We start from the raw sequence: 16,377 nt of genomic DNA, 5'->3' as shown, positions 1-16,377 counted from the left end.
TAGTCTCAAAACCAAGAAGCACATCAACATTGTCATAATATGGCAACTCAAATAAGATGTCATCAAAGCAAAAATCATGAATATTAGAACATAGCACGACGTCAACATGGATTAACTTTAGCAGAGTATCATTAGCACATTGTTCAACAAAGGATAGATTCAGTCATTTGTCTATTTGCGTCCGTTTAGTGCACTCCTTAACTAACCTCGAATTAGCATTAGCATGTTGGGCTTCATGCAAAACAATTTTGGCAACACAAATTTAGAAAACATCTATCTATGGTCTCTGTCAAAAGAAGCAGTTGGTACCTAGAAAGGAAAGGCAAATAGACAATCACGATTTCATCATCATATAGTTACCCTCCGTAATGGGTCAGCATACAGAGGTAGTCTCCGTCCTCAGGACAGCAGTTGATTCACCAACACAGCAAAGTTCAGCAAGATCGGGAACACTTCCCTCATAAAGAGGAAAATTATAGAATCCGGCAAGGCAAAGTAAGGATGGTTTGAGGAATCATCAGCAAAGTCTTTAGGCAGAATATCAAACTAACAGCATGCAATGGCAAATTAGCTCGTAGGGGAAAAGGGTGGCATAGATTGGCTCTGAATGGCATCTAATGGCGGTAATCCCTCGTGTCCATCATTTTTATATCAATCTTGTGGTACAGTCCCCTAATTTTAAATTGGGCAAGTTTTAGCGCACCATCACCTCCTTCCAATAGTTTACTGATCGCCCCATCAAATTTGTCACCTCATAACAGTTCTCACGTAGTTTATTGGCTCCTGTGATTGACGTCTCCAGCGGGTAAAATGTCCGGTATGATTTCATGTTCTCGTTGTCCTCTCACAGACCCAGTCAGTAGTCCCATTGTCTATACCAGTTTAGGCGACCTTGTACCTGTTGCAAGTTTACACTGTTGCATTCAGCAAGAATGTCTCCTTGAGCAAGTCGAGTTTCATGAGAATGAATTTACTACGGTTACACTCATCTTCTAGTTTCTGGAAAAGTACAACTACATGTCCTTCAGCAAGTCACTGACTGACTGCACGTTAGAAAAACACATTTAATATGAAACCAGGCAGCTAGGCCTCGACTCATGCTAACTAAGGCCTAGTGAATTAATTAGCAAAACCTTAACATATAACTCTTAATATTAGTATAAGATCATACATTAATACATTATTATTTCATTATTAGTCAAATTTCATTAATCATCATATATAATGGTGGCCACTCCCCGTGGGCACATTTCAGACTCACGTTTAGGAAAACACATTAATACATTTTCTATGCGGCATTATTATGCATTAGTTCATAAACATTTCATGTTAATCTTGATTATAAAAACCACACTCTGACAGAAATATGTTTCTCCATGAGGTAAAAACCAAGTTAAGCATAAAAGAGCAAATAAGCACTTAAAATGTGTTCTAAATCCAGTTAGCATTCAGATTAAGGTTAGAATGATTTGGGATGCTAGGGCCTTATGCTTGAAAACATCTATGAATTCCGGGCTGGAACTATCTTTAAATCTCAGGCAAATGTTGATTTAGGAATACTCTCCTAGATTCAGACTTTTGTTGTAACTGAGCCACTAGGCATATTAGCACTACTGTATGTTTCCCAACTGCTTATTAGGAGGCGTTTATACTAGTAAGTGAAATTTATTCTTGCGAGGCATATCATGCTAACATGCCACATAGGAGAGATTAAAAAGATAAAACTATCGTGCTTGCTGTATTAATCAATGTGTGAAAAAATATTGTTTTTTAAAAATATATCTGTTTTCTTACAGGCTTGGTTATGCACGCATATCTCGTGCTGAATTAAGTGACACAGAACTTCAAATGGCCAAATTCAGGATCCCACCTGACTCAGTTAATTATGTAGACAATATGAAAACAATCATTGATCCCAGCCAAATTCCCAAAGAAATCCATTTTAATCCCAGGTTGGTGTTTTGTTACGTCAAGATGAGCCCAGAAAAGAAAATGTTTAATTGTAGAGCTGCTTGTTCAGAGACACAATACTGATATTTGATGTTGTACAAGTGCCATTTGTCTACATTGCACAGCTTGCAGAGGGCACAGCCCCGTGCTGGGTGGTACTTGGTCTGAATCATCGTTTGGTACCCATCACCTAAAATGCTGGCTTCACTGGCAGCCCGGACACACCATTTGTGATGCCACAGTAGCAGAGCTCTCCAAACCCCTCTCATTGACAAGGGTACTATGGAGCTCTAACGATTCTCAGCTCCATGTGTGAGAAGTTCGCTAAATCCAGGTTTTTCTTTGCATCTTGTGATTTGTAGTCATCTCTATCACATTATTGAATCAGGACTGCACATACCTTAAGGAAATGCTAAACAGTGGGATGAATAATCTGTTCATTCCTGAAATTGGGAAACTTGAGAAATCTACACTTTAGGTTGGCATCTGCTCCCCCCAACAGCATAAGACCCAAAGGTTTGGCTGAACTCTTCTGGTCACAAGCAAAAACCTTCTTGGGAGCCTCCATTGGATTGTAAGTAATGTGAAATATGGGAGTGCTTCTTTATATTGAAACAGGCAATATCAAATAAATTAATTAGAAAACAATCGCTGGTGCATCATGGTGCATGCGGAGGCATGAGCATACGTCATAATACATGCAGAAGTGTGCACATGCATAGGTGGCCATATAGTTATGGTATTACTTTAAGATAAAAAAACATATTTCGAGATGGCCACCTTTGCGTCACAACACATGGTGCACACACAAGCACTCCTGCGTGGCTATCCTAGAATATTTTCTGTAATAAATAATAAGCATTGCACGATTACTGACGATGTGCCAAGATTCAATGCATATGCTCTCATCGGTAGCCTTCTTATATATTTTTTCTAATAAAGAAAAAAGCTTTCTAAAATGGCTACATGCATTGGGATGCACCAGCAATCATATTGGCATAAATTGTATAATTTTTAAAATGGTAATTTACAGTTCAAAGTTGGGTGGCAGTCATTTTAGAACGGTAAGGTAGAACATGAAGCATGCACATGATGCTTGGCAAAGAAAAGAAAGTGGGCACACCGATAACAGTGTGCAGCTACCAGGCTCTGACCAAAGCAATTTAAATTTCAAATTACTGCAGTAATTAAAGTGGAACAGTGGACAAGCTTTAAGTCTCAAGAGAAGGTCCAGGGGAGAGATGTTAGAAGAGATGAGTAAATGGGGCAAAACAGGGAAAACTGTGCGCTCTAGTGATGTGCTAAGAGAATATTAAACAGTAGCTTCCCTAATGTCAGAAGTAGAATCAGACAACTCATTCCGTCAAAATGATGGTAAGGAAACTAGGATTCAGCAGTTGGATAAAAACAAGAATGGGTAGGAAAGTATCAAATCAAGAGGTGGGAACTGAGATAGAAAAGAAAGACACTCATTCATCTGCAAGTAAGCACCCCAAAGCCATCCCATGGATTGCATTTTTTAGAAGAGGTCTTTGACAACTAACAATATTGTTCACAAGAGGTCTTCGATAATAGGCAGCCACAGCTGTCTCTAGTTGAGACAGAGCACCACTCTTGATCTTGGCCAGTCAACATAGGAGCCACTGAATTAATTCAGAAAGATGTCAATAGATTTAGGCGGAGACCAATAGTACGGTATGCAGAATTGCTTTTAACTTGGTAGCCGCTTGGAAACTGCATTATGGTAAAGGCAGCTAGTGGATAGAGGCAGTTCACTCGATCAGATGGCTGATATGTCTGTCTATATTACATGAGAGTGAGAGATGAAAATTGATAAAAAGAGTTTCCAGGCAATTTATAGTATGATCAAAAAAGGCTAACTGTGAACATTATCGCCAACGCTGTTGATGGAAATGCTTGGGGGTAACATCACATTCTTTAAGGTTCTTTTAGCAACTCCAAGAGGAAGAAAGTAGAAAAGAACAAAACAAAAATTATTGGCTTTATACCTCATTAAAATATTGTAGTGTTTTGAAAGGTTTTTAAACCTTTATTTTTATTATTTTTCAACATACTCATTATCAAACTGTCAAAAAAAAACAATCAGTGCTTGTGTTGTAGCTTTACAATTTTCATTGTAGAATCACTTTCCTAGTATGCGCCTCAAAAGGAATCCGTCACATAACATATTTTTCAAAGCGAAATTCCATCCCCTCCTCCGCCCCAGTGTCCTCTTCCAAGTATGGATCCTCCTTATCTGCAAATTTGTCAAGCAGATGGGCCCAGAGCATTATTTCGTCAGGCGCTTAAGCATCAGTGCGAGCCAAACGCATTAGTTGCTCTTCTGCTACTCAGGAAAAGCCTCCATTGATCTATCAATGGGGGCCTGGTACTCATCTGGCGAATAGCTATCCTGCGTTTTGCTATGAGTAAGGCCAAAATCGTGAGCTTGTGAGGAATTTTACGACCCCTGGGTTTCCTCACCACTCCCAGGAGTCCAGCTCTATCCCTGTAGCCTCTTGTATTAGTGGTATCACCTGTGCCCAAAAAATGTGTATCCCGTTACATTCCCAGGCTAAGTGTAAGAAGGTGGCATCTATGGTCCCACATTGGGGGCACTTTGCCTCCCGAGATGGATCTATTTTGTTTAGCTCTTGTGGTGTTATGTACATGTGGTGCAGAAAATGAAAGTGCAGTAATTTAAATCTGTTGTTGCAGGAAATCAAAGGAACTTGTGGAGTGGCTCTATCTCAGTCAGCATCCTTAAACGGAACCCCCAGTTCCCTTTCCCATGCACCCAGAGCCAGCACAGGCCACTGTTTCCTGTCCTCCCGAAGTGCCCTATAGAACAATGTAATTAACTGTCTCCCCTTCCCCAGGTCAGCAAGCCATTCAGAACCAAAAAGATTGGAGGGGTATCCGGAAAAGTCACACAGAGCTCCTGCACCACTCTCTCAAGCCTGATATATTGAAATAATTGACCAGGGCCCACCTCAAATGCTTCCTGGGTCTCTGGAAAGGAGATGAACCTTGCTCCGAGATATAGCTCTACCACTAACTGAAATCCCCCACTCTCCACCGTTCCATGGACGTGTCTGCATCTATTGTTCTAAAGGTTTCTAAGTCCCACAGCTGTAGCTCTCTAGAGAATGAAGCTGTCCTAATGACCTTCCTTACCACCTGTTCCCACGGCCCGCCATGTGACTGACCAGTTAAGGGAGGGGCTGCTCCGACCGACTTTCCCACATTAATATTGGGGGCAATGTGTCACCCCCATGTTGTGTACCAAGTAGTCCCTTCTCCCAATTGTCAGTGTTGGTTAGCCACCGCATATTGCAAGTGGGCCACATAGTAGTAGAGTTGTATATCTGATGCTGCAAGGCCCCCCTCCTCCAAATCCCTCCTAAGAATATCTAGTGCCACCCCAGGTGAGCCACACTGCCGGCAATTGGACTTGAGGTCCCCCCTCCAATGTTCCCAATGGGAACAAAACACATTTGTGTTTATTAATGTATAGGCCCGAGACATCACCAAATACGGCCAGTAAGTGTAGCAGGTGTGGAGTCACCACTTTTGGGGAGTGAAGATACACCGGAGCATCGTCTGCATATATTGATACTACATGATTGTCCCCTCCAACCGGAATCTCCCAGGGTTCTAAGTCCCTGTGCAGTAGTACAGCAAGGGGTTCAATGGCAAGAGCAAACAGGAGGGCCAAAAGGGGGCACTCCTGTCGAGTTCCCCTACCGACCACCCATGGCTCAGAGAGATCCCCTCCCTTTTTCACCCCGTATGATAGGGTTCTGCATCTAGTAGCTTTATCCAGGCATGGAATTTAAGACCAAATCCCTTGCTTTTTAACAAATCCAGGAGGTATCCCCATTCTATTGCATCAAATGCTTTTTCCAGATCTAGGGAGAGCAGTGCCAGTACCTCCTCATAGTTGGCAGTTTCATGTGCAACATGCATCAAGCTGCGTAATTTATGGGTGGTGCTACTGGCAGGCATAAAACCACACTTGTCTTCATGCACTAATTTTTAGATCAGAAGTAAGCATGGTGAGGGTTCAGTAAGAAGAGGGATCCACTGGGTCCTGGCCAGGTTTAGGGCTTAGACATACTATACCTTTTTGCATAGTCTCAGGTAACCACCCTCTCTCCCGAGCTTCCAGAAAAACCCCCAATAAACATTCCTTGAGTAGCACTGAGTAAGTCTAGAAAAACTCTATTGGAAAACTATCCCCCACTGGGGCCCTGGATCTATTAAGTGCCATTATAGCATTTCTCAGCTCATCTAGTGTAGTGTCCTCCTCCAAATCCCTAGTCTGTTCCGGTGTTCGTCGGGGAAAACCTACCCGCACTAGAAACCTGTTCCCCTCCCCTCAACGTCTACTGGGCCAGCACAATATACCGTTGCTCCAGGAAGGTATCTAAGATATCCTGTAGTTCGGTCTGATGTTCACCTCATGGGTCATTTATGTATAGTATAGGTGGTATCTTTGTTTCACGTTGAAGAATCCAAGCCAGGAGTTTTCTTGATTTGTCGCCTTCTCTATGCAGGAGTTGGAGATACATTGAAAGTCCTGCTTTATCCAAGGCATTCCATGTGTTTTGCAGGTCCCTGGGAACTCTCAGCATTTCTGCTTGTACTTCAGCTGATTCCATTTCCCCACTCTGAAGGTTTGTCAGTCTCTTCTCTTGCCCCTTAAGTTCCGCTATCAATCTCCCTCTCACCCCCTAAACTGTAACCATACATTCCCCGCTCATCACCACCTTAAGTGCCTCCCATTCCACCCCTCTTGTGTCCATGTTGCCCCAATATTCAGATATATAATGCTGAAGTGATGACCCTATGCTTTCCCGGCAGGCAACATCAGCCAGGAGGTCTGTAGGCATCCTCCAGGACCTCCATCTCCCTGATAATGCTCCCCTCGGGAGCTGATAAAACCCTCCAGAGGTGCATTACTGCTACCAATCTAGTGTGGTCTATGCCTCCGATGAGGAACCTGTCCAGATGACTATAAGTGTTGTGTGTAAGGGAGTGACGTATATTCCCACATGCCAGGGAGTGACATGTATATTCCCGGCGTCCTTGATGGAGAGTATCACCAACGGTCCCACAGGTCCAAGTTGGACATCCCTGTCTTTAGTGTCCCCACCATCAGCAGTTTAGTACAAATCCTGGGAGGATATTGATCTTCCTCCCCATTCAAAATGCAATTAAAATCACCTGCACAAATGATGGGCTTGCTCACTCCGTCCTCCAGTAATCCCTGCATTTTTCCATAGAAATGTCGATCATTGATATTTGGGGCATAATAATTCAAGATGATGATTTTCCTGCCATCTAGAGTACCCTGTAGTAATAGATAGCGTCCCCCACCTCTGATGATGAACCTGTATACATGACTAGTGCTGTTTGTCAGGGAGTGACATGTATATTCTCGGCGTCCCGGATGAAAAGTCTGCCAACCGTCCCACAGGTCCAGGTTGGACATCACTGTCTTTAGTGTCTCCACAATCAGCGGTTCAGTACCCATCCTGGGAGGATATCGATCTTCCTCCCCACTCAAAGTGGAATTAAAATCACCTGCCCAAATGATGGACGTGCCTGCTCCGTCCTTCAGAAATCCCTGCAATTTTCCATAGAAATGTTGATCATCGATATTTAGGGCATAAGAATTCAATATGGTGATTTCCCGGCCATATAGGGTGCCCTGTAGTAATCAATAGTGTCCCACCACCTTTGCTTCACTATAAGTGTGGTGGGAGGGACCCACACAGGCAACCCATGCCACTACGCTCCTAGCATAAGCCAAGTATCTGACAGGAAAAACATCTGAGCTCATCACTTTGTGTCTCAGAGCCCATAAGGTGTGTTTCTTGTATGCAGGCTATTTGGACGTTATCAGCTGAAACAAAGAGAGAGCCTAAGGAATGGGAGATTATAAAGGAGGAGAAAAATGGTCCTGTGCATGATACTCCCATATAGATCACAAAACAACTCAATGCACAGTTCCACAAAAAGAAGAGTGAAAGCTAAACCCAATGAGGGAAAAAAAGAGAAAACAGGTCCCTGTGAATATCCAAAATCTGGAACAAGAGCCCTCACTCACCAATTGGTGACATGCTTCATCATCGGGCTTTGCTCCTCGTCAGGGGTCTAGGTGTAGGGACGATCGATCCTGCCTTCACTACATACCCAGAAGATAGGGTTTGTGGTCACCAGACACCGTATGTTAATGGAGTAGAATAGACATTATTCTATTTCCCCTTACTCATTGTTTTTAATCATGACAGAGGGTTTCTCTTTTTTTTTTAAATTGTTCCTTTGAGATTTCTCCCTCTAGTCATTTTTAACAGCATCTCCTTTTACCAATCCCCACATAATCACATTCACACACCGGCTAATATTCTTAATAAAAGATCTCTGGCATAGAGCCCCCTTGAGGGACCCGTCAGGCATTGCAGCACCAGCGTGATGTGAAGCAAAGCCCAGTGATGAAGCATGTCACCAATTGGTGAGTGAGGGCTCTTGTTCCAAATTTTGGATATTCACACGGACCAGTTTTCTCCTTTTTCCCTCATTGGGTTTAGCTTTCATTCTTCTTTTTGTGGAACTGTGCATTCAGTTGTTTTGTGATATATTTGGACCTTATGTCATCTCAGGTGTGAGTGGACACTGTATCTCTCGGTGTAATCTCGGTGACTTCTAACATTCCAAATCTTAATTTTGTAGTGGTCAGTCATGTAAGTGGTGTATAGTGGACTCCTCCCTACAGCCTTTCCGGTCAATCCCTTGAGACCACCCCACCCGGCTGGAGGACCTATATGTCTGCCCCAGCCCAGCACTGATAAAACAAGCCAAAGACCCCCAACAAAGGCGTCTTGTATTAAATGATCAAATAAACCCCCCTCAACCCGAATTTACAGCAAACAAACCAAACATTATTCCATAAATCCAATACCATTCCTGCTGCCAACACTTGCAGCCTACCCCTACCCACCTAAACCATTTCCTACCATAACCATGGGCAGGAGATCCTAGAAACCTCCCCTGACTTTTAGATCATAGTTCCCCATCCCCTCATAAATTCAGGCAATATAAATTGAGTGATCTCACATAGAGTTCAGTTACTAGGATTCAACCTCTTCGCTGCCAGGCCTTTTCCCCTTCAGGTGCCAGGCCTTTTTTTAGCTATTTGGGGCAGTTCCTGCTTAAGCCCTCATAACTTTTTGTCCAGATAAGCTACCCACGCCAAATTTGCGTCTTTTTTTCCAACACCTTAGGGATTTTAGAGGTACCCAGAGTGTGTGGGTTCCCCTGAAGGAGACCAAGAAATTAGCCAAAATACAGCGAAAATTTTGTTTTGTTTTTTAAAAAGGGAAAAAAGGGTTGCAGAAGAAGGCTTGTGGTTTTTTCCCTGAAAATGGCATCAACAAAGGGTTTGCGGTGCTAAAATCACCATCTTCCCAGCTGTCAGGAACAGACAGACTTGAATCAGAAAACCCAATTTGTCAACACAATTTTGGCATTTAACTGGGACATACCCCATTTTTACTATTTTTTGTGCTTTCAGCCTCCTTCCAGTTAGTGACAGAAATGGGTATGAAACCAATGCTGGATCCCAGAAAGCTAAACATTTCTGAAAAGTAGCCACAAATCTGAATTCAACAAGGGGTAATTTGTGTAGATCCTGCAAGGGTTTCCTACAGGAAATAACATCTGGAATGAAAAAATATTGAAATTGAGGTGAAAAAAACAGCCATTATTCTCCACGTTTTACTCTGTAACTTTGTCGTGCGATGTCAGATTTGTTAAAGCAATATACTGGTACGTCTGCTGGACTCTTCTGGTGGATATATAGGGCTTACAAAAGGAAGGTAGTAAGGGTGAGAGCAGCCGCACTTCCGTGGAGTGGCAACAAATGTAGTAGAGAGTGTCAGTGAAAGTGAAACATTGGTGCCCGATGGGTCGGGTGCCTAACTACCCCAATAGGCACAAATAAGTGTAACAAGTACACAATGGTAACAACAACAATATGACCACGGCACACAGTATAGTATGATTACAGTTCGTATTAGGGACACCGAGACGCGCTCGAGCTGTATTGACGACCGCTTCACCACCCTTACAGGGTCCTGAACCGAGGCTTATCAAGGCCCACCTTGCCTACCTGCTTCTTACTGGATCGCTTGTTACCTACTTTCAGCCATTTACATCAATACTACTTGCGCTCAACTCCATCGATTCTACCTACTACTCATCTCTTGGCCAATTGGCCCAGCCTTGATAAAGTCACTTGTGTGACGAAACACGTGTTGGCTGTTTCTTGATGACAACGCAAGTTTGTGGCAAATTGAGCATACGAATAAAGACACTCACATCACCAACTGAGGACTTCTTAAATTTGTCATCCACGTCCGGAACTTGGACACCAGGGACACTTGTCCCTAATACGAACTGTAATCATACTATACTGTGTGCCGTGGTCATATTGTTGATATATAGGGCTTGTAGGTTCATCAAGAACCCTAGGTACCCAGAACCAATAAATGATCTGCGCCTTGCAATGGGTTTTCATTCTATGCCGGGTATGCAGCAATTAATTTGCTGAAATATAAAGAGTGAAAAATAGGTATCAAGAAAACCTTTGTATTTCCAAAATGGGTACAAGATAAGGTGTTGAGAAGCAGTGATTATTTTCACATCTCTGAATTCTGGGGTGGACGTACTAGCATGTGAATTACAGGGCATTTCTCAAATAGATGTATTTTTTACACACTGTCTTACATTTGGAAGGACAAAATATAGAGAAAGACAAGGGGCAATAACACTTGTTTTGCTATTCTGTGTTCCCCCAAGTCTCCTGATAAAAATGGTACCTCACTTGCGTGGGTAGGCCTAATGCTCGCGACAGGAAACGCAACATGGACACATCACATTTTTACATTGAAATCTGACGTGTTTTTTGCAAAGTGCCTAGATGTAGATTTTGGCCTCTAGCTCAGTCGGCACCTAAGGAAACCTACCAAACCTGTGCATTTTTTGAAACTAGACTCCTAGGAAAATCCAAGATGGGGTGTCTTGTGGGGCTCTCACCAGGTTCTGTTACCCAGAATCCTTTGCAAACCTCAAAATTTGGCCAAAAAAACACTTTTTCCTCTCATTTTGGTGACAGAAAGTTCTGGAATCTGAGAGGAGCCACAAATTTCCTTCCATCCAGCGTTCCCCCAAGTCTCCCAATACAAATAGTACCTCACTTGTGTGGGTAGGCCTAGTGCCCGCGACAGGAAATGCCCCAAAACACAACGCGGGCACATCACATTTTCCCAAAGAAAACAGAGCTGTTTTTTGCAAAGTGCCTACCTGTGGATGTTGGCCTCTAGCTCAGCCGGCACCTAGGAAAACCTACCAAACCTGTGCATTTTTTAAAACTAGACACCCAGTGGAATCAAAGATGGCGTGACCTGTGGGGCTCTCACCAGGTTCTGTTACCCAGAATCCTTTGCAAACCTCAAAATTCAGCTGAAAAAAATACTTTTTCCTCCCATTTCAGTGACAGAAAGTTCTGGAGTCTGAGAGGAGCCACAAATTTCCTTCCACCCAGCATTTCCCCAAGTCTCCAGATAAAAATGATACCTCACTTGTGTGGGTAGGCCTAGTGCCCACAACAGGAAATGCCCCAAAACACAAATTGGACACATCACATTTTCCCAAAGAAAAATGAGCTGTTTTTTGCAAAGTGCCTAGCTGTGGATTTTGGCCTCTAGCTCAGCCGGCACCTAAGGAAACCTACCAAACCTGTGCATTTATTAAAACTAGACACCTAGGGGAATCCAATATGGGGTGACTTGTAGGGCTCGCACCAGGTTCTGTTACCCAGAATCCTTTGCAAACCTCAAATTTTAGCTGAAAAACACTTTCTCCTCAAATTATGGTGACAGAAAGTTCTGGAATCTGAGAGGAGCCGCAAATTTCCTTCCACCCAGCGTTTCCCCAAGTCTCTCGATAAAAATGATACCTCACTTGTGTAGGTAGGCCTAGTGCCCACAACAGGAAATGCCCCAAAACACAACGTGGACACATCACATTTTCCCAAAGAAAACAGAGCTGTTTTTTGCAAAGTGCCTATTTGTGGATTTCGGCCTCTAGCTCAGGCGGCACCTAGGGAAACCTACCAAACCTGTGCATTTTTTAAAACTAGACACCTAGGAGAATCCAAGATGGGGTGACTTGTGGGGCTCTCACCAGGTTCTGTTTCCCAGGATCCTTTGCAAACCTCAAAATTTGGCTCAAAAACACTTTTTCCTCACATTTCAGTGACAGAAAGTTCTGGAATCTAAAAGGAGCCACAAATTTCCTTCCATCCAGCATTCCCCGAAGTCTCCCAATAAAAATGATAACTCACTGGTGTGGGGGCCCAAGTGCCTGCAAGAGAAAAAGGCCAAAAACCTCTACAGATTGAGGGGATAGCACAGCGAGTTGATAAGCACATATTTTTCTTTTATATATCTTTAGGCTGACTCTGCTTTGGAGACCCACACAAGTGAGGTATCATTTTACTTGGGAGGTTGAGGGGAACACTGGGGAGTAGGAATTTTTTGTGTCAAGGCGGTGATCCTACAAACAAAAGTCAGGAAAATATGCTTTTTTTAAGCAAATTTTGAGGTTTGCAGAGGAGTCTGGGTAAGAAAATGTTGGGGGATCCACGCAAACCACACCTCCCTGGACTCCTTGGGGTGTCTAGTTTTAAAAAATGTCTGAGTTTGGTAGGTTTCCCTGGATGAAGGCCGCACCCGGGACCAAAAACCGAGGTGCTCCCTCCCCCCCAAATATAGTTAGTTTTGTAATATATCATTTTGATGTGTCTACGTACTTTTGTGATGTTCCAAGCAGTAAAATTGTGAAAAGAAACGCACTTAGGTTATGTTAAAAAGACCCCCTCACCCACCAACCAAGTTGGTGGCATGCTTCATCATCGGGGTCCCACCTGAGACACCTAGCATGTCACAGGTGTGCTGCGAAGCCTGATTACAGCGGAGCAGGTTTTTGTCATTTTTACCACACATACTGGTTGGATTTGTGATGGTTCAGTAGATCAAATTTTATTAACAAGACATTTCACAAAAATGAAATGCACTGTTAATAACTGAAAGGCCAAAAAACTGAACCAATGACTCACAGCTCGTGAGCTGTAAAGCCGTGTCAAAGCGCCAACCGTTTTACAGTCCATTCACACACCTTTCATACATGACATGCACAAGACCATTCATGCCGCCAGCCACAGGCCCAGCACATTACAACACTCGCATCGACAGACAGCGCCACTCAAGGGCCTATCTCTTACATATGCTCACATGCCTGATACAGCAATCACACTAGCTGATGGGAGTGTGTGGACTGACGTTTGGCTGGCACCGCCAGCCAAGCACCACTCCACACACAGTGCCAGCTAAGGGCCACCCCATGCACACGGCCAACCAAGCGCCACCCCACGCACACCGCCAGCCAAACGCCACCCCACGCACACTGCCATTACTTTTTTTTGTCTATAAACAACAAAGAAACCACCAACTAATTATAAAATAAGTACAAAACTACAAACACAAAAGCTCTAACTGAAAACATGACAGAAATGTGAACTTCTGAAAATATAAAACAGGCAGTTTACGCTCACAGTATTTCCCCAAAATCCTTTTTGGTGTGGTAACTCCTGAAACAGCCGGCCACACACAGCCCAGGCTTTGAAGGGCAATCGGGGCAGTACATCCTGCTCTCCCTCCAGATACCTCTTCGGGCACATACTCTACATTTCTTAGTGGGCAAGTCTTTTTTGGGAGTGGGAGAAATGTGATCTGGAAAGTGGTGATCTTTCAATCTAGCCACATCCTCCACCACTGCTACTCTTGGAACTCTTGCCTGTACCACCACAATAAGGCTGTCTATCACTTACTCCTGAAATTTAACTAATTTCATCCTTGCCTGAGGTGAACAATACTTGAACACAATAAAAACATTAAAAGTTGCCAAATGAAATAAATGTAGGGCCAACTTTTTATACCACATGTAAGACTTACGAAGAGCAGTGTAAGGTTCCAATCTCAGATTTACTCTATCAACACCACCCATGTGCTTATTGTAGTCCAAAATGCATGAAGGTTTGCGCACTTTGGCAACCTGACCCCAAACAGTCACAGGGGAAGTACTCTCATCATGGATGGTAGATAGCATGTGCACATCCCTCCTGTCTGAAAATTTCAGAGCTAGCAGCTCATTATTCCACAAGGCACTGCATTGTCCCCTCTCAAATTTTTTACAGACAAATTTCCTTGGATAGCCTTTCTGGTTAGAACGGATTACGCCGCAAGCAACAGGGTCCACTCTAAACAACTCCTTGAACAATTGCACTTCAGGGTAGAAATTATCTACGTACAAATGGTGACCTTTGTTAAACAGTCGTCTGTCAAGTTCCCACACAATTGTCTCGCTAACTCCAAAAGTGGGCGGACAACCAGGGGGGTCCATAATGGAATCCCTACCATGGTAGACCCGGAAATTATACACGTATCCTGTACTACTTTCTGACAGCATATACAATTTAATTCCATACTGTGCCCTCTTACTAGGAATGTACTGCTTAAAAACCAAACGCACCTTGAACAGGACCAAAGACTCGTCCACACTTTCCTCTTTACCTAGAACATACACCTTTGAAAACCAATCTACAAAATGATCAAGGATAGATCTAATCTAAAACGGTCACAATCAGGGTGATCTCGTGGCAAGGCTAAAGCATTGTCTACAAAATGCAGCATACGAAGAAGAAGCATATAACGATTACGAGTCATAGTTGCAGGAAATATAGTAGTTGCCATCAAGGGACTAGTAGACCAATAAGAAGCCAGTGACGGCTTCCTTATCAACCCCATCAAAAAAGTAAAACCTAAAAACTTTTTCATCTCTTCCAGATTTACGGGAACCCACTAAGTAGCTCTAGACTGAGGCCTAAGTGTGGCAGCATTGTCCCTCAAATATTGCTCCGCATACAAATTAGTCTGCTCAACAATCTCTTCCAAAAATGCATCGTCCATAAACAATTGAAAGAAACTGACAGGCAAAAAGTTTTCCATATTAACTCTACACCCTGGGAGACCAGTAAATGCAGGTAACTGTGGCTGCTCCATGTTTGGGGCAATTGAGGTGTCAGGTCTTCTAACTGGAAACCCTTCAGCCCCAGGCTGCTGCACTCTTGGCACTTCAATGTCCTCCTCTAAAACAGGCCCTTCATCTGCACTGAGAGTGGCTTCCTCATCAGAAAGATCCTCTCGGACAGAAAACTCACTGCCAGAATCTCTCACTTCCTCCTCTGCCTCAGATGCAGAGTCAGTCTCATAATCATGGTCAGAAGACAACTCAAAAAGCATGCCAACAACCTGATGAGCGGTCACTCTGGGGCTAGCCATGATCCTTTCTAACAACAAATGGATTGCCAACAACAACAAGCACTGTCTAAAATAAGCAATAAACAAAGTGAAGCTTTATCACAAAGAGTTATGTACTACAAACAATACCACTCACTTGCCTGAAAAAGCTAGGCTCACCCGCAACTACTCTGCACAGACACAGCAATCACCAATGATATCCCACTAAAAAGAAAAAAGAAAATTAGACATACGACAACACAAATATCATTGTGCACAAATCTAAGGACAATTTCACACACAATCCTGTATTTAATACACCACCTACAAACTGGGGGTGTGGGAGGGAGGCCCACCGGGGAGCGCTAGCGCTCCCCGTGGGCCAGGTGTTGGACGAACTGGTCTCGTCCCAGGCACACGACAACCATGTGCCTGGATGAGACCAGCTCGTCCCGGGCATGGGAGGGGTTAACGTTCAGCCGGTATAGTCAGTCCGCGATGGTGGATCATGCGAGTTTTCCTCCAAATCCATCTCCTCTCCTGGACTTCTATCTGAAGCCAGCGCCATGGTGCCATTAGCCTGAATGTGTACTGACGGGGGATCGCTCGGTGGAGAAGAGCAGCCCGTGCCAGGCGGGTCCTCTATTACCTGTCTCCAAGAGGCCTGGACAGGACCACCGGATCCCCCCGGTCTGGGTCCACCAAGCCCAGAGTTGCCCCTGGGCATCTTGTCCCAAATCTCCAGCCACCTCCAGACATCCCCGGGTGGTCAAAGAAGTGCAAATCGCAACCAGAGACCATCCTTAAATGGTAACGATATAAAAACATATAAACATATAGCGGAGGCCCATTGTACGCAACTTAACCTTGACCTCCAAAAATGACTTGCGAGTACCATAATCTTTGTAGTATAGTCTGGATAGATGGATATCTTCTGATTCTCATAGTGCGCTGTGTCTGTTTCCCTGGCTGCACGCAGAATGCAGTCTCTATCCTTGTATTT

At 43.7% G+C, this 16,377-nt stretch overlaps 1 protein-coding gene across 1 annotated transcript in view; it reads left to right on the top strand.

Annotated features, from left to right (window-relative positions):
* The window catches only part of CWH43 (cell wall biogenesis 43 C-terminal homolog), a 460,620-nt gene that overhangs the window by 437,320 nt on the left and 6,923 nt on the right, over positions 1-16,377 (top strand). Inside the window, exon 15 of the mRNA XM_069201483.1 lies at positions 1,797-1,952. Coding sequence (XP_069057584.1) covers positions 1,797-1,952 — 156 coding nt within the window. The remainder of the gene's footprint in view (positions 1-1,796; positions 1,953-16,377) is intronic.

This window comes from Pleurodeles waltl, chromosome 1_2 (assembly GCF_031143425.1).
Source record: "Pleurodeles waltl isolate 20211129_DDA chromosome 1_2, aPleWal1.hap1.20221129, whole genome shotgun sequence".
NCBI classification, from domain to species: domain Eukaryota; kingdom Metazoa; phylum Chordata; class Amphibia; order Caudata; family Salamandridae; genus Pleurodeles; species Pleurodeles waltl.
This window is presented reverse-complemented; position numbering and strand designations above follow the sequence as displayed.